The sequence below is a fragment of the Medicago sativa genome, chromosome 1, assembly GCF_051527215.1.
Source record: "Medicago sativa cultivar Bolivia chromosome 1, Bolivia_mono, whole genome shotgun sequence".
NCBI classification, from domain to species: domain Eukaryota; kingdom Viridiplantae; phylum Streptophyta; class Magnoliopsida; order Fabales; family Fabaceae; genus Medicago; species Medicago sativa.
The window spans coordinates 84,567,105-84,591,988 of NC_140749.1; the positions used below are offsets into that span (position 1 = coordinate 84,567,105).

Genomic DNA, 24,884 nt, shown 5'->3' on the forward strand with positions numbered 1-24,884 from the left:
CGTATTAAGTCAGATTCCAAGTCCAACACTCAAATTGGTATGCAATTAAGAGTGAAGAGAAAGTATAAGATAAAAGAAAAAGGAGTGAAATGGTCAATTTTTTTTTTTTTATTGGCAAATGAGAGACAAAATACTAGTGGGATCCACAAATTAATTCTTCTCAAAATAGCAAAGAAAGCGGAGAGAATTACATTTTGGAGGTAAAAGGAACTCAAAGTCACCTTACCTCAGCCCTTAGGTAATGATCAGTTCCACAACAAACTTAAGGTAATACAGTTAGAATTATATTTTGGAGGTAAAAATAATTTTAGCCCAAAACTCTCAAACACCCAACAAATAACCAAAATAAATTTTAATTGTTTAAAATCACTTATACCTTTCACAAAAATGAACCCCAAACATTAACTATAAGCTCAGAATTTATGTGTATGAATGTAGGGCTCACAGTCACATTAAATAAAACTAGTAAGGATCCTATGCAGAGGGAAAAATATGACAGAAAATAGAGGTATAAAACTCCACCATATGTCATTATCAAAGATTTTTCTTAGAATAGATAGATAAATGTGACAAGGAGTCATTCTGTAGTTGCATTTCATTTGTGACAGTCATATTATTGATGCATTTCATACAGTGTATAGCATTGACGAGTAACACTTGGTTATTCTATTTCTGCTTAACCAAATTGATGCTGAAATCCCAGAGTTTCTTTGCCAAATCAGCGTCCCTTCCATGTGGGGTTGTTTTGTACACATTACTGTCTGAAAAATATTCACCACTAACTCCCTTCACTTGTGGGTGCAATGCTACATAGCATGTTGTTGCTGCTCCCTACATTAATAAAATTGGAGTATGAAAGTAATTATGCAAGCTCAACAAAATTCACTACTAAAAAAAACTTATACAAGAAATCCTATAGGTTAAATAATATTTAAGTTTTTTTTAGGTGAAACCACATGTTTTCTCCTAATATAAACAATATTGTTAGAGGCAGTGTCGATCATTAAATGTGAGTGTCTCTCACATTAGAGATTCAAACTGCGATTCTCTTTGTTGTGAGGGATAGACAATTCCGCTAGACCCAACAACAATTGGAATAAGGACTAGTGCTAGTAATACTCTCTTTAACACTTTCTAAGTGCATGTTTGTCATCACGGTGGATACCCACCAAAACCACGTTTTTCCAAACTCTCCAATTTGAAGCTTCTCTATTTTCATGATGGAATTGCATTGGGAAGTGGAATTAAAGTGGAAAACGTGATGGCAAACACACACTAATACTCCCTCCGTCTTTTTTTATAAGCAAAAAACACTAATTCACACTTATTAAGAAAATTAATACTTAGTGATTTGAGTTATAATTTTTTGTGTTCTCCTTGAAATAAGTTTCATGGAAAGATGTAAAAATAATTCTCATTGGTTAAAAATTATGGAGAAAATAAAAAGAGAAACTAATTTAATGCAACATGCATTTAATTTTACATTGGAAAAGATGATTTGTTTGAAAAAACACAATAATAACATAAAAGTTCGTCTTTTTTGCTTATATTTTGAGACAAAGAAAATGAGATTTTTTTGCTTATATTTTAGGACGGAGGGAGTACTTTATCTTTCATAGGATAAAATTCATGTAGGTCTCACCATTTTATGTGGGATCCATTCCCAAAATAATGGGATCTATATGAATTTTACCCAATAAGAGAGAATGTTGTTAGCCCTTCTTTCCGTACACAAAGTTAATGCAATACCGAGATTATTCGTGCATTATAAATTCATTGACAGATAATAAATGTTTTAACAACCAAAAACTATTTGACAACATTGTCTCTGACATTTATAACCATAGGACATACTGATTTAACTTACCTGCTGGACATTTTTCATCACAAGTCTCCCAACCACATTTATTAGACCTGCATAAAACAAACCAGCTAACATTCATAAAACTCAGCTATTGTCATTATCTGCATATTAAAATAAAAAAAAAAAACCAATTTTAAAGGCTTGTGAGTGATGAGTTGATGTAGCAATTTAGTGCTATATATTACAATGGTCATTCTGAGTGGTCATTGGATTAATGTGCATCATAAGAATAACTAAAAATATTTAGCAATATCCAACAACTAAATACAGAATATAACACCTAAAGCAAATAAGAGTTTATGGCATTGTAAAATCCATCAAAAGTTATTGTAAAGGAGTAATTAAAATGAAATAAACAAGAAAATGTACTCTACATAATGGTGGATAATGCAGAATACATTATTTAATGTTTAGTAAACCAAATCCTGTGACCTGCATAATTCATATTCAACATGCCAAAGTGAATTTACATGAATAACACAATGATACTTACCGTTCACTGCACTGTTATGTCGGAAAAGATTGGTGACAATTGTTCCTGGATGAAGAGAATTTGCAGTAATATCCACCCCATCTTCCTGATCATGATGGAGAAGTAATATTAAATATATCAAAGATAGATTAATGTGGAAAAACCAAACTGACATATTTACTCACAAAGTGAAAGAGTAAGAAAACCACCCAAAAAGTCAAGAATGAAAAAGAAAGTAAACAAAATGATGATAATACAAATTGGCAATCATCTTCTCCAAAGATATGATCAGAATTAATTAGTAGATAATTAAGCAACTAATTGTACATAACAAGCAAAGTTAAGGCTCTATTTCGATAAACAACTTAACTAAGCACTTATCGAATAAAAGTTCATCATATAAGTGCGTATGTATGGTTTTCAAAAAAAAAAGTGCGTATGTATGAGATATTTCTATGATAAAAGATAAAATAAAGTCAAATTATTTTCATATAGCCTATAAGTTGTTTTCATAAGCAATCCTATAGAGTTTATGGAAATAAGCTGAAAACAACTTAGGGACATTGCATAAGTTGTTTTTATATACTCTACCAAACAGGCCGTAAAGCCAAAGAGGTCATGCTATAGTCTGATTATGTTTAGTCAGAAATATCAGTTTCTTAGTCAACTGATAAAAGCTCAAGGTACAAAGAAAAGAACACATACCTACCTAAGGACATCCTTTTTATTAATCAACCAAAACATTAAGACAAGTGAGGTACGATAATGATAACTTATATTGAATTATGGTAAACCATATAACATGTAGTAGAAGTAAGCATACCTTGAGGTGTTTTGTAAGTTGGTTGGCATGTAAAATGTTAGCAAGTTTTGACTGTCCATATGCACCCCATCTGCTGTAACTGTATAAAGAGGTAACATTTCAAAGTTTAATTCATCATGCAACTAATGTTAGCCAATTGCTTAAAATGTAATCAAGGAAACGAACAAAAGCAATCACATGACATTTACCTTGATTCGTCATTGATTTTATCAAAACGGATTCCTTCAGAATATGCGAACCTGTGAGCCTCTGAGGCGACATTAACAATTCTTCCTTCTTTCTTACTTTTGCGTGTCGTTTTCTTCATAGTATCCAACAAAAGATTTGTCAAGAGAAAATGACCTGCGTAATTAAAATAATTCATAAATAGAATCAGAAAGATTGCTTCTTCTCATCCTTTGCATTAAACGATACTGTAAACTTCTCACAAAAAAAAAAAAAAAATTAAAATAGATTAATGTCACTGTCATTCATCAAATGAATTTTCAAAAGGAAAAAAAAAAAATTCAGTTGATTGGATCTTACTCCGGAGAATAAAATAGTAACATTTACCACATACCTATGTGATTGGTGGCAAACTGAAGTTCAATGTTGTCTTTGGACAAACTGAAAGGGCATGCCATAATTCCTGCATTATTTCTTACAATTACAAACAAACAAGAAAAATCAGTACTAATTTGTTGACTTGAATGATTGTAATTAAGAAAGCACAATTGGAAGTTGGAACATAGACATAACAAACACAATGAGACAGAACAAGTAACTAACAACTTCAATAAAACAAAACAAATAGTAAAAATAAATCTGATAATTATATGACTAAGTTAATCTCATTTTCTTACATCAAGATGTTCAGCGGACGACCAGAAGAATTATACTCAGATGCAAATTTCTTGACAGAGTCCAATGAGCTAAGATCTAACTCCATGGCATCAAGTTTAGCAGAGGGAATGTCCTTGAGTATTGTTTCTTTGACATCTTTAGCAGCAACCATGTTTCTCACACCCATAATCACATGAACACCGCGCAAAGCAAGGACACGAGTAGTCTCAGCGCCAATGCCGCTGGATGCTCCTGTTATCACAATGTCCATATACCGCATTACAATAGTCACACATCTCGATATTTATTTATCAATGATTTCAGTGTAGCATGCATATACAGGGTTTCAAATTGTGGTTGTGGTTGCATTACAATCACAATTTTTTATAATTTCAAAAATTTGCTGTCAAAATGTGCCCAGAATTAGATTCACAAACCATTTTCAAAAACCTTATGGATATCCAGCAGAATATAAAGAGAAAAAAACTAAGAGATAAATCATGATTAATCTAAGAAAACTGTTTGCAAGTTTCAATATTTTGAGATTGACTGTAGATCATTATTATTTACTACCACCACTAGTGGTTTTAAAGGGATATTACACGATCCAAGCCATTGGACTTCCCCAAAAACGAATTGTTCAGAATAACTTGAGTTTGATTCCTGGTGAAACAATTCTTGGCCAAACATTCCTTACAAACTCCGGATTACCAAGCCCCTTTCTCCTGAGAACCGGAGGGTTAACACAAAAAAGTGGTATTGTGGAGGCTAAATTGGATAGAGTCAAATATGGGGGTCTTCGATCTTTTATCGAAAAAGCTTGCAAATAATTCATCCTAAAACCTATGCTTATGTGATGCAAAACTACAAAGTAATACAGGACTGCATATATTTTTTATGCAATTTCTGGAAATCAAAATTGTATTCAACCAAAAGGTATGCATAAAAAATTATTAAGGCTCTATTTCAAAAGATATAATAAAATTAAACTATTTTATATAAACTATTTTCACAAGTTGTCCTAAAGAACTTAATAAAATAAGCTGAAAATGTTTATGAATATATTATAGGATATTTCTATAAACTCTCACAAATGTTTATGTTAATATATAAACTCAAATATGCAAATTGAAATAGACACTAAAAAGATTTTCGTGTAAACGGATAAAGATAGAATAGTTTTCTTCATCCGTTTACACGATCATCTTTTTAGCGTCCGTTTGAATTTACACATCAGAGTCTATCTATCTATTAACACACATTTATGTACGTATGAAATTGTTTGCATGAAGAGATACCCTTTTGGGAAATAATTAAGAAAGAAACAGGAAGAGAGTATGGACCAACCAGTAACAATGGCAGTGAGACCAGTAGCATCGATTCCATGTGTAACTTGTTCAGCAGTTGAGTTCCATGAAAAACCAGAAACACCTTTCTTGCTGAATGGCCACATATTGCGTATCAGTCTCTTTCTCTGCCGTGTGTCACAAAAGCAGGGACCCGAGATATATTGCAATTGCAGTGCTTGTTTGTAACTGACGTGACGCTACTATATATCTGGATGATATGGAAACACATCAAAACTTTTATCTCTTTTTATTATATGACATGATATATATTTAAATAATAAGTAATAATTTTATGTTTGTCCAAAATAAGTAATCATTTTATCTTTGTCCAAAAAAAGTTATAATTTTATCTGTCAATATTCCATTTCTTCTTTCAAAAAATAATCTACTTCCTATTTATTCAAACTTTTTCTTTAATTTCAAAATACGGAAATATTTTATTAACAAAAAAAATATGGGAAGATTTTTTCCCCAATTCTAATTTGATGTTATTGTAAAATACTAGAATCATAAGTAATATTCTATCTATTGAGATAAAAGGATTGAAGTAGATACTAAATGAGGAAAATGATTTCTTCAATCAAATGATTTAATTTATATACACCAACGAGTTCATGTATGCTCCCAACATTTATTTTTCAACATAGTCAAAATATTAAAGAACTCAACGTAAATATTTATTGTTTTACATATGTTTTCAATCAAATCATTTTTAAAGGTTAGTTTCTATTTTTTTCATAAGCTAAAAAATTTATTCAAGAAATAAAAACATAAACATAAAATTAGGGGGCATAAGTCTAACCCAATAAAAGATAAAAAATAAAGAAAAATAAAAAGTTTCTCAAACGACATAAAAGTTCTACCCTCATATGAACTTCTCGTTTAATAAAAGTTATCGATTTGTCACTGAATCCCAATATTGTTCATTGTTGATTATATTAGTAAATTGGCTTAACTAACAAAGGTTGAGACTAATAGAGGCTAGACTTTGAGGGAATCAATGTTTAAATTTTATCTGAATGAAGTAATCATGTTTAATAGCTCACTTGTGATCTTACGATGTGTTCCTTTTCAGGCATGTGATTCAATTTTTTTCAATGCGAATTTCGATAGATGGTTTAACTTCTTAAAAAAAGTTATCGTTGTAATCAGTGAATAACTGAATATGAATATCTACAGTGGAGGAAGACAAAAAATTGGCTTATCCCCTGAATGAATATTGACAAAAAAATTGCTTGGGTAAAATAGTAAGAAGAGTGATATTTGTACAACCAATAATTTAACGCACGGAAGAGTTGGTGAGGTGAAATTTAATGTGTGGTACTGAGTTGTTTAGTTGAGTTGTGTTGTTTCTACAATTACTCAGTCAGTCAGGGAGTTGGATTGAAGGAATGGTTGTCCTCTTGTCCTCACTCCTCAGAGTGGGGTTCTTTTGGATTTTTGCTGCATAAAGCGCTTGCCTTATTATTGCCTTTATTTTTTTTTGGTAGAAGCCTTATTAATGCCTTTATATTTGTACTCTACCTTGTGTTTAATAAAAGCCATTTTGCCTTTTGCAAACAAAACAAAATGTAAAATATGAATTAAAAAGGTAAAATATGAATTTGAAAATCTGTATTATAAAAATATTTCATTATTTCAAAAACAATATTTCATGTTAATTACTCCCTCTGTTTTAAAATACATATATTGACACCACAATGTCACACAAGTATTTTCCCGTAGTCTACCACTTCACCTAAATGCACTTATTAACAAAACCTAATAATATTTCCCTTTTTGTTCTTTGGTTTATTATTATATTTTCCTCAAAAATAATAATAAACCAAACAACAAAAAGGGTAATATTGGGTTTGATTTAGGAGGTCCATGTTTGGACCCTATTACAAGAGGTCCATATTAAGGGACCCTATTTCATACTGAATTACAATCTTGTTTCAAACATGACAATCAATTATGTTATAGATGCATTTCACATTGACATGAACAATGAATGTTATTTCCATTTCTTTTTATCTAGTTTCGTGCACACACATTACAATGTCATTTTCATTCTTATACAACACTTGGTTATTCTATTTGTCCTTGACCAAATTCATGCTGAAATCCCAAAGTTTCTTAGCCAAATCAGCATCCCTCCCATGTGAACTTGATTTGGCCACATTATTGTCTGAAAAATATTCACCACTAACTCCCTTCACTTGTGGGTGCAATGCTACATAGCATGTTGTGGCTGCCCCCTACATTTAGATAGGAGAAAGTTAACATTCAACTAAATTACTAAGCTAAGAAAAGTGAAATATCGGAAAGCTTCTAATCTGTGTTTAGTTAATTAATAAATGTTTATAACAACCGATATTTATTTGACATGACCCCTCACATTTATAAATAGTAGGTCATAATGATTTTGACATACCTGTGGAACGTTTTTCATCACAAGTTTGCCAACCACATTTACTATACCTGTTGCATAAATCAAACATCAATAGTATATCTATAAAACTCAGCTATTGTCAATATCTACACATGAAAAAGCAAACAAATTTTATGGACACTGCAGAATGCCAGTGTGCAAACAAACAAACCACCCAATTCAAAATCAATGTATTTATAGTAGTAGTCAGATAAACACAATAAAGTGCTTAATGACAATAAAGTAATAATGTATGAATGGTTGGGGAAGAATAGTGGAGAGATTGACAAAGTATCTAACTTCTGGGATGATTTTATTGTTGTTATACATTATGGATGAGTTGGTGTACCAATCAAGTGCTATAAATTACTCACTTTGTCCTTCGGTATTAGTCACTTTAGCAAATAATGCACGAATTAAGAAATGTAATTAATTTTGTAGATTTTATAAAACGTACGGCTTCTTGTCAAAAAAATAAAACGTATGGCTTACTTTACAAAATTACCCTTCACTAATAGTATAAGAAAGATTAATTACAAGAATTGAAATAAAAAGAGTACAAACAAATAAAATAGTTAGACTTAGGAGTATAATAGGAATATAAAACTAATATTGTAGTATGGAGGGAGTACAAAGTCTTTTTGTCTCAGACTCTCAGTGATCACGGTAATCATGTTTCCGATGATGTTAAAGCTTAAAAGGTTGATCGCGGTCTTTAACATGTCTATATTCATACTTGATAAAAAAAAAAAGTCTGAATTTTTCAATATTCAGAGGGGGGCACGACCAACCTTAATCATAATATTATTAGATGGTGGGTTCTGAACAATATCATGTACCAAATATAGGATAAAACACCTAGAGCAATGTAGATGGATGAGAGCTTGTATCATTGTAATTTTGTAAAATCCACCAAAAAAAAATTTACGACAAGTAACACGAAATTAATATGAAATACCAAAAAAATGGAGCAACCAAGAAAGATAGTGTCACATAACGGTAGATGATACAGAACAAATCATTTAGAATGCCACATCAAAGGACTTGTATAATTCACAGACAACCTGAATAGTATAATACTATAATAGTTACCGTTGATTGCGCTGTTATGACGGTAAAGATTGGTGGCAATGCCTCCTGGATGAAGAGAATTTGCAATGATATTCATACCATCATCCTGATCAAGATGTAACAAATAATGTTATAAATCAAAGATAATTAATGTGGCAAAACCATCAAAAGGGAGGGAGACTGCGATAGAAAACAGAATGTTTCTATGATTATGGTTGCCCAAAGGGATGCAAAATTTGCGTCTTTTTCAGAGACCTGAATGAAGGAACACCAACAACTAAAGCCTGTTCCAACTAGGTGGAGTTGGAATGGAGGGGGATAAAACTTCCACTAAAGCTGATGTTTAACAATATTTGGTCATTGATATTTTATAATAAAAAAACTAGTCACCAATTGATAGGAGATTAAGATAGCAGATGCTGTAAAAAGGATTATGATTTTAAGTGTAGTTTGAACACAAATGCTGCAAAAAAAAACAAGTAACTCTAAATCAAAATTTTGCCATTCACACTTCACATTGCAGAAGAAAGTAATTTTCCACAGTAGAAATATGCAGATTTAATGCTACACATCTATTTCTTTTTCTGAGCATCTGCTTCTTATTAATCATCCAGAAGTTGAAATAATGAGAGATAATAACAGTATCAATAAACTACTTCACTAGATAACACGTAAATAAGTAACACCACTACATAGTAGAAGTAAACATAGCATACCTTGAAATGTTTTGTAAGTTGGTTTGCATGTAAAATATTAGCAAGCTTTGACTGTCCATATGCACCCCATTTGCTGTAACTGTATACAAAGGAAGCAAACATAATTAAATTGGAATAACATTACTCCAGTTGACAAATACTACAGAAATATATTTCCACTCTTAATTCTTCATGCAACTAATATGAGCCAACTGTTTCAATTGTAAACAAGGAATTAAACATAACTATATACACATAACACCTCTTCTTTCAACAAGTACTACAAGAGCAACTCCAGTGTTGGTTCTAGTTGCGAATCAGTTATAATTTCCAAACAATAATAAATATCATGTAAGTGGTGGAAATTTAAAAGAGACATTTCAAGAGGTGAAAAGATGTAACGAGATTCTTAGAGAAATGAAGTCAAGCTACTTGAAAATGTGGGATAATAATGTCCACTATGTTATATTCATGAATGAGAGTCTCATCCCGTCCTGTAAATAAGGGGACCTGTGAAAAGTTGAAGCATCCCCAACCTTGATCATGTGAAGAGTGGATGTATTGGCAACCATGTCTTAGAGAGAGGAATGTGTGTGTGATCATTTTATGTGTGAGGAGATCACTGAGATGTGCGTATTATCATTTCTTGCAACTCTTGAGTGGGAGTATTGTAGAGTGATATACATATTGAGCTCGGCTATAGATTCTTTTAATTTTATTTGAGATGAAGAATATATTTGTTAAGGTGCTTCCATGGATGTAGGCAAGAGGTGCCAATTCACATAAATCTCTGTGTTTTCTATTGCTTTCTTTGCAGTGTGCTTACGTGTTTTACATCAAAGATTCATGGGTGTGTGGCTAACTTTGATGGTGTGTGCTGCTTTCGCCAACAATTCTAACTGCGTCTGAGTGGTGCATAGGTACAGTTTACAAGACTAAGACAATAGCTGTCTGATCTAAAAGCAAAATCGTATCAGCAGGTTATTTGTGTCGAAAGTTTAAGCTAGCATCTTCTCCTAGACTCACAGCAAACTAAAAAGTACATATCACAAACTTCATATTGAACTATATCCTTTTCAGAATCAAACCAATAGTAACATTGATTGCCCAAGAAAATAAAATTGAAGTTTCCGTTATAATTACTCTTTCACACATACACAATAAATTCCTCTTCCATTTTTAAAAACTTTCAGCACATATCATGATTTGAAATGAAGCTACCTATTACCTTGATTGTTCATTAATTTTGTCAAAACGGATTCCTTCAGAATATGCAAATTTGTGAGCTTCTGAGGAGACATTAACAATTCTTCCTTCAGTCTTACTTTCACTAGCTGTTTTCTTCATTGTGTCCAACAAAAGATTTGTCAAGAGAAAATGACCTGTGGAATTATATTACATAAAAACAGAATGTTCATAACCCAGCTATATAAGTTGAGACAGATAATAAGTGTAGTTACACATAGATTTCATGTCTCAAACTCTCGATAATTTATAGCCGTATGACGTGTGTGTTTGGCGGGGGGAGGGGGGAAGCTCTCACTTTTCATCTATTAATTCTTGATTATCTGAATCAGACATAAATAAATCTAATGGCCTTCACTCCCTTGAAACTATTGTGACTTGTGAGTGCCAAAGTTCCCCACCCTCACAATTTTCACGGAAAGATCGCAATTGACAAGTAATTCATGTTATAAAAAGCACAAAATTAGTAAATTTGAAGTAATATCACTATCAGTCATGAAATGAAATTTCAAATGAATAAAGAATTTAACATGTTTCACAAATACCTAAGTGGTTTGTCGCAAACTGTAGTTCGATGTTGTCATTGGAAAGCATGAAAGGGCATGCCATGACTCCTGCATTGTTTCTTCCAATCACAAATAAACAGATCAGAAAACAACACTACTACTGGTTTTCCATTAAAGATCATGATCAGTACTGGAACATAGACATTCATGGCGAGACAGAACAAGTAATTAACAACTTTAATAGAAACCAGGAGTCAAAATAAATAGTAAATAAAAGGCAAAACTGCATCAGGGGTCATTTCTCTTTACTGTCAAATTTCTCCATTATCTTTAAAAATGTTTACAGTGTTGAACCAACTTGGAGTCTTAGTTCACTTATGTACAAATTTGTTTACATGATCACTGAACGATATACGATGAATAATTTTTCACCACTCAGCAACACCATTAGACCCTCATTGACAACAAGGCTACAATCTTAGATAAAAACTAAAAAAGATCATTTTAAATTTGATGGGTTAAAAATGTAATTTACTTTTTAAAATGCACAAGTAAGACTTCTGATAACATATATAGATTAAAAACGAAATTTGGCCAAACATTGTTGACGTTTTTAAACATAAAAGACTAACTTTCAGTGGAAAAAATTAACTAATTTGACCTGTTTGAAACTTAAAATTAAATTAAAAAGATTCCCAATGCAGTTTTACCTAAATAAAATTGATAATAAGATCCATGTCACTTTCTCTTCTTACATCAAGATGTTCAATGGAAGACCAGAGGAATTAAATTCGGATGCAAATTTCTTGACAGATTCCAATGAACTGAGATCTAACTCCATGACATCTATTTTTGCTGATGGAATCTCTTTAAGTATTGCTTCTCTGGTATTATTAGCATTAACCTTATTTCTAACAGCCATAATCACATGGACACCATGTAAAGCAAGAACACGCGTAGTCTCAACTCCAATACCACTGGATGCTCCTGTTAACATACCATCATATCCATATAATAATTAATCATAGCCAGTTGCATGAATTTGATGTAGCAGGCATAATCACATACAATATAAACAAATAAGTCCTGACTATGCCAATTTCAACAGGAAATCAATTTTAGTTTTGGATCTTCATAAAAAAAAGCTTGTAAATCACTCCTCAGGCCTAAAGCTACTACAAGGTATTAATTCCAAATAACTTAGCAACATAGAAGCAATAAAAACTACTATTGAACAAAAGGGCATGCTTGAAAAATGAAAAATAAACAAAAAGGGTAAGAAAGAGTAATAAAGGATGATATACCAGTGACAATAGCAGTGAGGCCAGTTGCATCAATTCCATGAGTAACTTCTTCGGCTGTTGACTTCCATGAAAACCCAGATACCCCTTTCCTGCTGAATGGCCACATGATGCTAATCTCTCTTTCTCCGTTACAAACTCACACTAGTTTGAATAACTTATGCTGTGATTTGATTTGATAACTTATTATTTTAATTTTGAAGATTTCTTTTTAATATCATTTAAGTGCCACTCCACTGATGTTTAAAGAAAAGGGAGACTTTCTTTCTACGTCACAATGATGCGCACTTTAAATTAAATATCGGGCTAGCGGAATTGGTTGATGAGCAGTGTATGTGATTTTTAGTCTTTGAGATACTATCAAAGTTCAATTACTTTTTTGTCAAAATGAGTTGTGGACTTTTTATTAGTCATTGATTTCAAACAATACAAACCTCACATTAATCCTTATGTTGATTATAAGCACAATATCATTTCATGTTATTATGTGACTATATGTTGAAGATGTGTGGAAGTGGAAGTGGAAGTGGAAGTGAAAAGTCATTAACAGGGTCACAAACTTTTCAGCCTGACTAGAAAATGAAACATTTTTTGCAGATAAATTTAAATGATCTTTATTTATAGTCAAACGGTTTTTGTTTGCATGGAGAGATACCCTTTTGGGAAATAATTAAGAAAGACAGAAGATCAGAAGAAAATAATGGATTAGAAAGAAAAAAAAGTGTAATAGAGGATGGACCAGTGGCAACGTCAATGAGGCCAGATGCATCGTTTAGGGAAATTTTACCCTATACCCCAACATATGTACTTTCACCCCTACAAATATTCAAATATTCCAATTTTACCCTTTTTGTTATTTAACCAATTACACATTAATTTCCCCATTCGGTATGAGTTCACCGCACCTGATATAAAGGTTCCAATCTTTTTTCGGAATACTCATACTAACTTTTCCGAAAATTATTCAGAATAATCATGTGTATCTTTCCGTAATAATCCAAACTCTCAGATGGTTCGATCCAATAGTGAGAAGGGCATAGTAGTGACAGAACAATCACTAGTGGTTTATTGCTCTTATGTGCCAAGCAAAAAACAATGGAATGATATTGGTGAGGGATAGAGAAAAGTATGGTTAGTAATTAACCCACCTCTTCGAATCAAGTCTTAGTAATCTAAATAAAATAGCAATAATTCCCATTCTCAATTTTGACAGAGAAGAATACGATTTCGGTTGAGACAATAATTCCCATTCTCAATTTTAACATTCTAAGAATACGATTTCGGCTGAGGATTGAGTAACAAAAAAATTAAGAACTTAAAAAAACGAATTTCCGGAACCAATTTCGGGAAGAATCAACCCGAAACTTTTTGCATATGTTTTCTGGGAATCAATGATTCCGAGATCGATTCCTGCAATTCATAATCCACTGACCCAGAAAAATCCTCAAATAGTGAACAATTAAGAGAATAAACACATGAAAAGATCAAGAGAGCAATCTGTAATTGATGTTTGGCAAAGACGTCTTACTGTTTGTTTGAGTTTTCACCCCAGCGAAGGTTTTTACTAGAAAAAGGTAGGGGTGAACAAGTGAATGGTGATTGTGTTTTATTTTTATTTTTATATAAAGGGTAAATTTGGTAGTTTGTGTCTAATGTAAGGGTGAAGGTATAATTGTAGGGGTGTGGGGTATAACTTCCATCGTTTAGGGATGTCAATGGATATCATAGGTACGGATAATATGATACCCGTCCCCGCCCCGTTGGATAGATATGATACCCGTGCCCGCCCCGTATCCTCGCGGGTGCCCATTATACGGGTACCCGTGGGTATTGAGGTATCCATGGGTACCCATGGAGTTTTGAATTTATTAATTTTTTTGTACAAATAATAGCTTTTTTTAATTACCAAAAAACTTCAACTTTTAAACATCCATACATAATCCATTCAAAATTTCATAAATCATACATAATCCATAGAAAATTCATGATTCTTATATAATCTATATGTTTTATGATGTGAATGAAGTGGAAACGGTGAACTTAATAAGATGAATTAAAAAAATTTAAAATAAAAATAGGTTATTATTGAGGATTTTACCCACGGGTACCGTGGATATGGGTATCTTTGCCACCCCTAGTTTACACGAGTGACTTGTTCCTTTCTGCCGTGCGTCACAAAAGAACAGTGAGATAAATAAATATTTTCTTTCATCCTTTTCGATGTAATAAATACATGTGTCACTTAAGATGTGTCGAAAAACATAAAAGTCCAAAATAAGTTGAATAGAGACATCTTAACTGTACCAAAAAAATAAAATCCTCCTGAGAAAAAGTAGAATGCAGATATTTTGGATAAAATAAAATAAATATAACTTTTTATCATGTCAACGTCAATTTATTTTTATCATTTTGGATTTTTTTTCAAAAATTAAGAAAGGACGCCTGACCAAAAAAAAAAAAAGAAAGGACGAAAATTTATCGTTTAAAACAGTATTAATGGTTATTTTACGGTTCACCACAAAAAAAAAAAAATACCACACCACCAAAGAAAAATGGTTATTTTACGGTTGTCCCCATGAGATGATTTGATCTCAATACCTTTAATTTACAATGATAAGCTTCTACCCATGAGTTGGTACCTCAAAGATCTTTAAAAAAAATAAGCAACTCAAATATCTTTTCGATATCAACTTAAATAATGTATTGTAACCAACAAAAAAAACTTAAATAATGTATCAATTTAAGATCTAACAAATTGACAACAATGATATTGCGAGGTTGAATATTGTACTCCTTCACTTGAGTTCGAAGTTGAGATCTCATAGCTGGGTGTGATTTTCAAGTGGTATTTGTAACTAGCTCAAAATCAGTCTCTTGCAATAACCAAGCATCTAGACAAAATTCAAGGAAAAAGAAGAACATGACTATATATGAAAGGTATTAAATACATTATCGGTCTTGACTTTCTCCAACTGTACTAAATCGTCTTGAAATGTACCTCGAGATCACTATCAAAGATATGACCATTCACCAAACAAAAAACAAATAAAAATATGTTGATCATTTTCAAAAGTCACTGATCAAATATTTAGGGAGGATGATTCACATATTAGTCTCTTTATATTACAAATAGAATATTATTTTTATGCTTAAATGCAGTTTTTCGCCAATGTTTTAAAAGGTTGTGATTTTGCCCCATAAAAAATAGCAAATTTCACCTTTACCCCATTTTGGAAAACCTCAATTTTGACCCTTTGTGACATAATAATAAGAAGGAGAAGGAGAAGGAGAAGAAGGCGAAGAGGAAGGAGAAGAAGACGAAGAATAACACGAGAGATGTGGAAGTTGCCTATTAGGATTGAAGATTTGTAGGGTTGTTTCAACAAATTAAAGGCGGCACATATTGAGATGGTTATCATGGATGTGCAGGTATATAAATTTATTAAGTTACGTTTTATTTGTCCTTAAACTTGCTTTAAATCATTACTTATTATCCAAGTAATTGTTCCTACTGAGGTGGTCATGAAGAGGATGGAAAAGCTTTAAGAGTCCAACATGTTGTTTAAAGCTCATGAAATTTTTAAGCATTAACAACAACCAATATTTATTTTTATTTTGATTAAAACATTGTTGTTTGTTTCTTCTTTTAAGGCTCATGATAATGTTATTAAATATCCAAATGTTGTTAAAAGAAAACCCTTTTTCAAAGATGAATTTGAGATCCGGAGGAGAAAGAGAAAGTTAAAAGAGTATGAGAAAGAGTTTTTTTGAAGGAATTCTTATGTGTTGCTTCATTGAATCGAAAAAGTTTGCTTAAGGATTTCATCTTTGGGACAGGATATCCTCATCATACCAGGTTTTTTTTTTATTACTCTTATATGATCATCTCCAATTTGTTTGGTGTTCTTAAATTCTAAGTTATAATTTTAAAACCAGTCCTAATATAAAATGCTGAAAAAATTGCTTTCTTTCATTGTTTTCTTCCTTTCCTATATTTTCTTTACTTACATGACTAAAGTATATCGTACAATATTTTTATTGAGAAATGATGTATGGTGCAAATTAGTTTGTTTCTTTGAGTCTCTTTTTTATATTTGAAACATACTTGATATTAACTTTTCTATATTTGACATTAGTTTGTTCCTTTCTTATCTTTGAATGTAGTTTATGATGATAATTCATCGAGTCTCTTTTTCATGACTTTGATGGCTCAAAGTGGCGAAGAATCGCTTCCAAATCCAATTTGGAACACGACCTACGTTCGGAAAATACTTCCATGACATAGCTTGTGTGCCATTGGTGCCATTGGGGAAATTCTGGCCATTGATGTGTGTGGATGTGTGTGGGGATGTGTGTGTGTGGTGGAGATGCAAGCTATGGCACCAATGTCACACAAGCTATGGCACCAAAGTGGAGTCCCCTACGTTCCCCCTCCTCCAGACTCTCCTGTACATTCTCCGCGTCCCACGGCGTGCACTCGCTGCTCCTTTGATGCCACAAGATTAGCACTTATAGTGGCATGTTTATATGTTATATCAGTTCATGCAGCTAAATATAATCTCCACTTGCTCTATAATTGAATATTATTAATTAAGGTTTGATCTATGACAAAATAAAAAGTGAGAAAAGCAAGATCAAAACTAATACAAACTCAAAATTAATGCAAGTGGAATCAAAATTAAATGTACCTCTTTTCATTGCCTTGGCGCCAAGGTGAGAAAAGCAACCTTGTACAAAATCAACATTAAATATTAAACATGAAGTACTTTATAATTTATTTATGTCAACTATTTTGTATTGAATAAACCGATACATTTGAAATTTTTGAATAAGCTAAAGAAGATACCACCAAAAGTCATTAACATAATATCAAAACACAAATTCAACTCATTTAAACGCAAGCACGCGCGTACGAGCGCACGCGCGCACACACATATTCACATCAACCGATGTTTTCAATAATAATAATAATAATAATAATAATATATTTACTTCACATAATTTTTCTGTTTTTATTGGGTTGAATTAAGTATGGTTAATAAGTAAAATATCTTTTAATAATATAATACATAATTCTATATTTATGATTTGCGAAAATTATATAAAGTACAAAATAGCATGTAATATAGCCAATTTGATCTTGATCGGGTGAACTGGGAATGTGTCAAACTTCGGAGAAGTGAAAGTAATTAAATGATTCAAAACATGTTAATTAGTCTAGTTGAAAGATGTAAAAAATTCTTCTTTGTTGGTGGTTGGGGTTTGAACCCGGACCTTGCATATATTATGCATTGTCCTTACCAACTGAGCTAAGCTCACGAGGACTGAAAGATGTAAAATCTGATTAAATTATATGAAATAGCTATTTAACCCATTAATTTAGTGAGTTTAATAAAGTGAATTAGGGAATTTTTGTGGTAATGACTTTTCTTATGATAGTACTCCCTCCGTTTCAAAATGAGTGTCACTTTAGGCAAAAAAATTTGTTTCAAAATGAATGTCATTTTACATTTCCAATACAACTTTAATTTTTATCTTCCAACTTTACCCTCCAACTTTTCTCTCACACAATTTTCAATGCAACTTTAAGTTTATCTTTTTCTTATAAAGTAAGGGCAGTTTAGTAAAAGTGTTATGTTTAATGATTATTTCATTACATTTCTTAATCTGTGTGCAATAGGCTAAAGTGACACTTATTTTAAAACGGAGGGAGTAGTAGATAAGGTTAATTAGGAAATTTTGGTGGTAATGACTTTTCTTATAATAGCAGTAGATATGTTCATCTTTTTTTTTTCTGAGTTAATATGTCTTCTCAGGACCTATTATGTATATCATCCAACTTTTTTTTAAGAAGAATGTATATCATCCAACTTGTATTTGATTGATTAATTGTATTCAATAATAAATTGATTTAGGAAAAAAAGAGTTATCTAAATATTTTATTTTTTGACAAAGTTTTTGTTAGTTTCTATGCCTTGTTGTAATTAATTAGTAGGTGAGTCCAGTTGTATACTGATACAAGTCTCACTAGATCTTTACCTCGTGCGACGCATACGGTGTCAACAATTTCAAATGATATTTAAAAATATTTAAAATAGATCGAGATTAAAAAATGTTAGTATCTATTATCTAACACCGATAATTGTGTTAACATGACACGTCCGTTAGCAATGATTGAACAACAGACTAAAATAAATTTTTTAAAGAGCATGAGGCAAAAAGTTGAAATGCTAAGTAATATTACTATTCCCTCTAATCTTTTTTATTAGAAACAAAAGTAACAATTTTTTTAATCATTTTTATAAGAAACATTAACCAACTGACAATAAGGTTCACTATTACCTTATGCAGTTTTTTTTTCCTGAGGAGGAACTATTACCTTATGTGCTCTATCTACTTGCATTTTTTGTGTTTGGTTGTGCTTTTTCTCTTTAACAAAAGTCCTTTTACTCTTGTAAAAAAAGTTACCAAAGTATGAATTAAAAAAATATATGAATTCAAAAAAATAAAAAACTTTCATGTTAGTTAATTAATAAACCAATATTCTTTTCACGCATAATGTTTTTTTTTTTAAAGGCAATATCTGGTTAGATTTAGGAGGTCCATATTAAGGACCCCTATTTCATGGTGGAGTTTAACATGGGAAAGGGTAATCTTTTCCCACCATGGGTCAATTAGATTTTTACCATTTGATCTAAAGAAGACCATGATATTATTGTGCTCTCTCAGCATTATATTTTTTTCACACCATCTTCCCCAACCATTCTCACTCACGTTTCTCTCACCCACCACTTGCAGCAACTCATCCACAACCACAACCAACCTCACTATCATCTCCAATGGCTTCTAATTGAAAACCAAAAAATAAATGTAAACATTAATCATCATTAAACTCAAATATCCAAGTCATAAAACTTATAACAGCTACATTTCACTCAAAGATCCAAAATTTTGATACTGGTGTTGTTCTAGATCTAACAAGTTCAAATGTTTTTTCCTCAACAAACAAAAAAACAAGTTGATAGAAAATTGATTTTGAAAATTTCTTAAAACTAAATTATTCATCAACAATCTCTTGTAATACCACTGCCATTCCCGTCAGGAAATTTTTGGTCAATATCATGCCAAGATTTTCCCTTCCAAACATCATGATGCTTGAACTCTAATTTGAAATTAATTAATATATGATTTTTTTTTACAGAAATTAATTCATGAGTTATTTATTGAAATTAATATGGAGTTGTTTATCTATCTTCAATTGATTTTCTGGGCTATGTTACTGTGATATAGGAGTGTTGGTGGTGGTGGACTGATGACGGGTTGCTATGGTGTAGGGAGATATCTGTTAAAAACATGAAAGAGAGATAGTGGTTGGGAAAGAATAATTTGTGATAAAATACAGTGCTGAGGGAACATGATAATATCATGGTCTTTTCTAAATCAAATGGTAAAACTCCAATTGACCCATGGTGGGAAAGGATTACCCTTTCCCATGTTAAACTCCACCCTATTTCATATATCAATTATGTTTTAATGCATTTGACACAGTTATTTGAATGAATGTCACTTCCATTGTTTTATGGAAATTTGGTTATGAACAATGTTATTTGAATATGTAAATCAACAACTATTTGACAACCGGATACAAATACATCATTTATTACTATTAATGTGACTATAAAAGAGACAAACAATTAGTTAAATATAAATAAATAAAATAGTATCTATATATGGTACACACACGGTATTGGGACACCAAAAAAGTTGTCCAACATAACATTTCTCTTTGGTTATTCTATTCCTCCTTAATCAAATTCATGCTGAAATCCCAAAGTTTCTTAGCCAAATCAGCGTCCCTTCCCTGTGATTCTCTTTTGGCCACATTATTGTCTGAAAAATATTCACCACTAACTCCCTTCACTTGTGGGTGCAATGCTACATAGCATGTTGTGGCTGCCCCCTACATTTAGATAGGAGAAAGTTAACATGAAACTGACTACTAATCTATGTTTAGTTAATAAATGTTTATAACAACCAATTTTATTTGAACTGATCCTCACATTTATTTGAACTGATTATGACATACCTGCTGAACATTTTTCATCACAAGTTTCCCAATCACCTTTATTATACCTGTTGCATAAATCAAACATAAGTAGCAATATCCATAAAACTCAGATACTGTCATTACTACACATTTTATGGACACTAGAGTGCTAGTGTTGTAGAATGCCAGTGTGCAAATAAAACACCTATAAATGTAGATGAATGATAGCTTGTCTCCTTGTAAAATCCACGATAGTGCCACATAACATTGGTAGATAATGCAGAAAAAAATCATTTAGAATGTCATGTCACAGGGCTTTAATAATTTATAGACAAATCATGAATTGAGATGAATGATACAAGATAATAGTTACCGTCGAGTACACCCATATGGCGGGAAAGATTGGTGAGAATGATTCCTGGATGAAGAGAATTCACAATGATATCCACCCCATCAGCCTGATCAAGATGTAACAAGTGATGTTATAAATATATCAAAACAAAGAACCAGTTTTACACACAAAAACAAAGAGAAACTAGCATACCTTGAGGCGTCTTGCAAGCTCATTGGCATGTAAAATGTTAGCAAGCTTTGACTGTCCATATGCACCCCATTTGCTGTAACTGTATACAAGGAAGGGAACATATTTACCACCTTTCCACTCTTAATTCTTCATGCAACTAAGGTGAGACAATTGTCCTAACAGCACATCTTGTCGTGATTTGAACTTATGTTACCTATTGGATTTGGTTATTACCTTGATTGGTCATTAATTTTGTCAAAACGGATTCCTTCAGGATATGCAAATATGTAAGCTTTTGCGGAGACATTAACAATTCTTCCTTCTTTCTTACTTTCATGTGCTGTTTTCTTCATTGTGTCCAACAAAAGATTTGTCAAGAGAAAATGACCTGTACAATTACATAATTTACATTACATAAAAACAGAATGATCACATCTCCACAGTTTAAGCATTTAAAGAATCAGTAAAATAATTACTTGATGTTTTATATAAAACATATAACTTAATTATATAGGTTGATTGGACCTTAAAACCAAACATATTTCCCACATACCTAGGTGGTTTGTAGCAAAATGCAGTTCAATGTTGTCTTTGGACAGCATGAAAGGGCATAACATGATTCCTGCATTGTTTCTTGCAATTACAAATGAACATGATCAAGAAAGATAAAATGGAACACAGATACTCATGGTAAGAGAGAACAAGTAATTAACAACTTCAATAAAAATCTAGCAGTCAAAATAAATAGTAAATAAAAGGCAAATCTGCACATGGGTCCTTTAACTTAGGGTGCATTTGTTTCAGCTTTAAAAAAATAGATTTTGAGGCTAAAAATGATTTTTTTAACAAAATGAATTTTTTAAGAATCTAAAACAAACACTACAAAAATAAATAAATAAAAGTGATTTTTTAGTTAAAAAAAATAGATTTTTTTTCAAAAAAATCCAAAACAAACGGGACCTTAATTTAAAGTTTCAACACGTCTTTTATCTTTTTCCCCGTGTCAAGTTACCCTTTTATATTTACAGCCTTCAACTAACTTTCATTCTTAGTTTACTTTTGTTACAAATTTGTGTACACGATCATTGAACAATATATGATAAGGAAACCCCCAATGGTTGGCCTAGTGGTGTAGGCTTAAGACCTTGAAGTGAGCTCCTCGCAAAGTCTCAGATTCGAATCCTTCTGTGGGCAACTTCTGTGGGCTAGTCCATAAAAAGTTTTTCTGTTAACATTAAAAAAGGACTAATTTGACACGAAAATAAGACTCATTTAAAACTTTAGATTAAGTTAGAGGAATCCTAGTGCAGTTTTGCCTGGATAAAAAATGATCCTGGGATCCAAGCCAGTTCCTTTTCTTACATCAAGATGTTCAATGGAAGACCAGAGGAATTAAATTCTGATGCAAATTTCTTGACAGATTCCAATGAACTGAGATCTAACTCCATGACATCTATTTTAGCTGAGGGAATCTCCTTCAGTATTGCTTCTTTGATATCATTAGCAGCAACCTTATTTCTAACAGCCATAATCACATGGACACCACGCAAAGCAAGAACACGCATAGTCTCAACTCCAATACCACTGGATGCTCCTGTTACCATACCATCATATCCATAAAATAATTTATCATAGCCAGTTGCAAGAATTTTATGTAAAATCACACGGAATATATAAACAAATAAATCCTGACTATGCAAATTTCAGCAGCAATAATCTTGAAGTTAAATTATGGAGTCAACTACAAAGATCATTAAAAAGCTTGTTAATCACTTCTCAAGTCTAAGTGATGAAAAGCTACATATATACATACATACAGACTAATAATTCCAAATAATTCTGCAACATAAAAACTACTATTTAACAAAGGGCATGCTTGAAAAATGAAATTTTTTAAAAATGGTAAGAAAGAGTAATAGAAGATAGACCAGTGACAATAGCAGTGAGGCCAGTTGCATCAATTCCATGAGTAACTTCTTCAGCAGTTGAACTCCCTGAGAATCCAGAAACCCCTTTCTTGCTGAATGGCCACATGATGATAATAGAAACTCTCTTCTCCGTCACAATTCACAATGTCAATAGTGCAGATCATGCTTTGGATTCAACTAAGTATTTTATACTATAGTCATAGAATTAAATATTATTCTAATTTTAATTTTATTTATGATTTACGTTGGTTTGATTTTTAAGAGTTCTTTTTAATATTATTCAGTGCCAATCCCACTGATGTCATCATTCAAATAAAAACTCAGTCCATGTTATTATGTAACTATGTTGAAGATGTGTGGAGCTTAAAGTTCTGATAAAAATATCATAAAATAACCAGCATAAACATCATGGTTCAAGACCTTATACAAATCATCAAAATAAAATACTCTAATAAATTTCTTGACAGAGTCCAATGAGCTGAGATCTAACTCCATGGCATCAAGTTTAGCAGAGGGAATATCCTTGAGTATTGTTTCTTTGACATCTTCAGCAGCAACCATATTTCTCACCCATAATCATATGGACACCGCGCAAAGCAAGCACACGAGTAGTCTCAGCGCCAATGCCGCTGGATGCTCCTATTACCACAATGTCCATATATCACATTAAAATACTCACACATCATGAGAATTATTTATTACGAATTCAATGTAGCGGTAGCATCACAATTCTTGATATAGCAAAAAATTGCTGTCAAAGACAATAGATCTGGCTGTGGCTGCAACTGAGACAATTTTTTTTGCCATTGCGGCCACAATTACAGTCGCACACCATTTTCTAAAACCTTGTTATGTAGTAAGTTCATATAATATTTATGCAATATATGGAAGTTAGGGTATGCATGAAATCATTAAGGATTTGGATAAACAATTTAATTAACCACATACAGCATAAAGGTTTATCATACGAGTGCTTTTGTACATGTTATTTGTATAATAAAAGATAAAATAAAGTCAAATTATTTTCATAATTTATATATGCTATAAGCTCTTTTCATAAGCTATCATGGAGATGGAAATAACTTAACTTATGATCATGTTCATGTCATAAGTTGTTTTCATAAACTCTCTCAATCGGTCTCATTAGCGTTTACGCCAGCAGATAAACTCATATAATCCAATCCAAACGATGGTCTATTAGCAATATAGAGTTGGTAGGTAACCCATTTGGGTTGGCCTAGTGGTATTGGCTTGGGACCTGGGAGTGTGCTCCTAGCTAAAGAGGAGGAAAGAACAGTGACAATGGCAGTGAGGCCAGACTGGCCAGTTGCATCGATTCCATGAGTGACTTGTTCAGCAGTTGAACTCCATGAAAAATCAAGAAACTCCTTTCTTGTTGAATAGCCACATGATGATGATGCCGTGTGTCACAATGCAATGGCGGAACACTAGACAATGTCGCTATCCAGATAAAATGAGAATACACAATAATACAAGATAAATATAAGGTAAACAACCATGATCTTGAATGTGTGAGGCGTTGTCGGTCGCTATAGTTCCTAAATTTATCAAATGAGAAATGATGTTTGGTACGGATCAGCATCTAACCAAAAAATAAACAAAGTGTTATTATTTCACTATTAGTGCAATGGGTTGGAGCAGAAATTGGTGAGGCAGGGTTGATGGAATGGTTGTCCAGGGGTGGGCATGGTTCGGTTAACCTAAAAAACCGAACCGAACCGAACCGAAATTTTGAAATGGTTCGGGAAAACCGAACCAAACCGTTTCAGGTATGGAGCTAACCGAACTGAACCAAAGTTATGGT

At 32.2% G+C, this 24,884-nt stretch overlaps 3 protein-coding genes across 8 annotated transcripts; all 3 read right to left on the reverse strand.

Annotated features, from left to right (window-relative positions):
* Positions 1–526: 526 nt before the first annotated feature.
* On the reverse strand, positions 527–5,504 carry LOC146958398 (short-chain dehydrogenase TIC 32, chloroplastic). Of its 3 annotated transcripts, none has more exons than XM_085739908.1 (8): positions 5,329–5,504; positions 4,002–4,233; positions 3,719–3,798; positions 3,348–3,501; positions 3,160–3,238; positions 2,358–2,442; positions 1,868–1,914; positions 527–831 (listed from the first exon to the last, which is right to left on the reverse strand). In XM_085739908.1, the coding sequence occupies exons 1-8, from the start codon at positions 5,432–5,434 to the stop codon at positions 667–669; spliced, it is 948 nt and encodes a 315-aa protein (XP_085596034.1). In that variant the 5' UTR covers positions 5,435–5,504; the 3' UTR covers positions 527–666. The 3 variants fall into 3 exon arrangements, with proteins under 3 accessions (XP_085596034.1, XP_085596033.1, XP_085596035.1); XM_085739907.1 differs by having other exon boundaries at positions 1,868–1,932; XM_085739909.1 differs by having other exon boundaries at positions 2,354–2,442.
* A 1,758-nt stretch (positions 5,505–7,262) lies between these two features.
* LOC146958399 (short-chain dehydrogenase TIC 32, chloroplastic-like) lies at positions 7,263–12,746 on the reverse strand. 2 transcript variants are annotated; one of them, XM_085739910.1, is made up of 8 exons: positions 12,565–12,746; positions 12,016–12,247; positions 11,300–11,379; positions 10,738–10,891; positions 9,531–9,609; positions 8,836–8,920; positions 7,747–7,793; positions 7,263–7,570 (listed from the first exon to the last, which is right to left on the reverse strand). In XM_085739910.1, exons 1-8 carry the CDS (start codon positions 12,668–12,670, stop codon positions 7,406–7,408), a joined length of 948 nt encoding a protein of 315 aa, XP_085596036.1. In that variant the 5' UTR covers positions 12,671–12,746; the 3' UTR covers positions 7,263–7,405. The 2 variants fall into 2 exon arrangements, with proteins under 2 accessions (XP_085596036.1, XP_085596037.1); XM_085739911.1 differs by having other exon boundaries at positions 7,370–7,570; positions 7,747–7,787; positions 8,808–8,920.
* Positions 12,747–20,120: 7,374 nt separating this feature from the next.
* Positions 20,121–23,220, reverse strand: LOC146958400 (short-chain dehydrogenase TIC 32, chloroplastic-like). 3 transcript variants are annotated; one of them, XM_085739914.1, is made up of 9 exons: positions 23,060–23,220; positions 22,494–22,725; positions 21,685–21,764; positions 21,366–21,519; positions 21,153–21,231; positions 20,982–21,066; positions 20,758–20,769; positions 20,648–20,683; positions 20,336–20,521 (listed from the first exon to the last, which is right to left on the reverse strand). In XM_085739914.1, exons 1-9 carry the CDS (start codon positions 23,163–23,165, stop codon positions 20,469–20,471), a joined length of 837 nt encoding a protein of 278 aa, XP_085596040.1. In that variant the 5' UTR covers positions 23,166–23,220; the 3' UTR covers positions 20,336–20,468. The 3 variants fall into 3 exon arrangements, with proteins under 3 accessions (XP_085596038.1, XP_085596039.1, XP_085596040.1); XM_085739912.1 differs by lacking the exon at positions 20,758–20,769 and having other exon boundaries at positions 20,121–20,521; positions 20,648–20,694; XM_085739913.1 differs by lacking the exon at positions 20,758–20,769 and having other exon boundaries at positions 20,121–20,521; positions 20,622–20,694.
* Between the last annotated feature and the right edge of the window lie 1,664 nt (positions 23,221–24,884).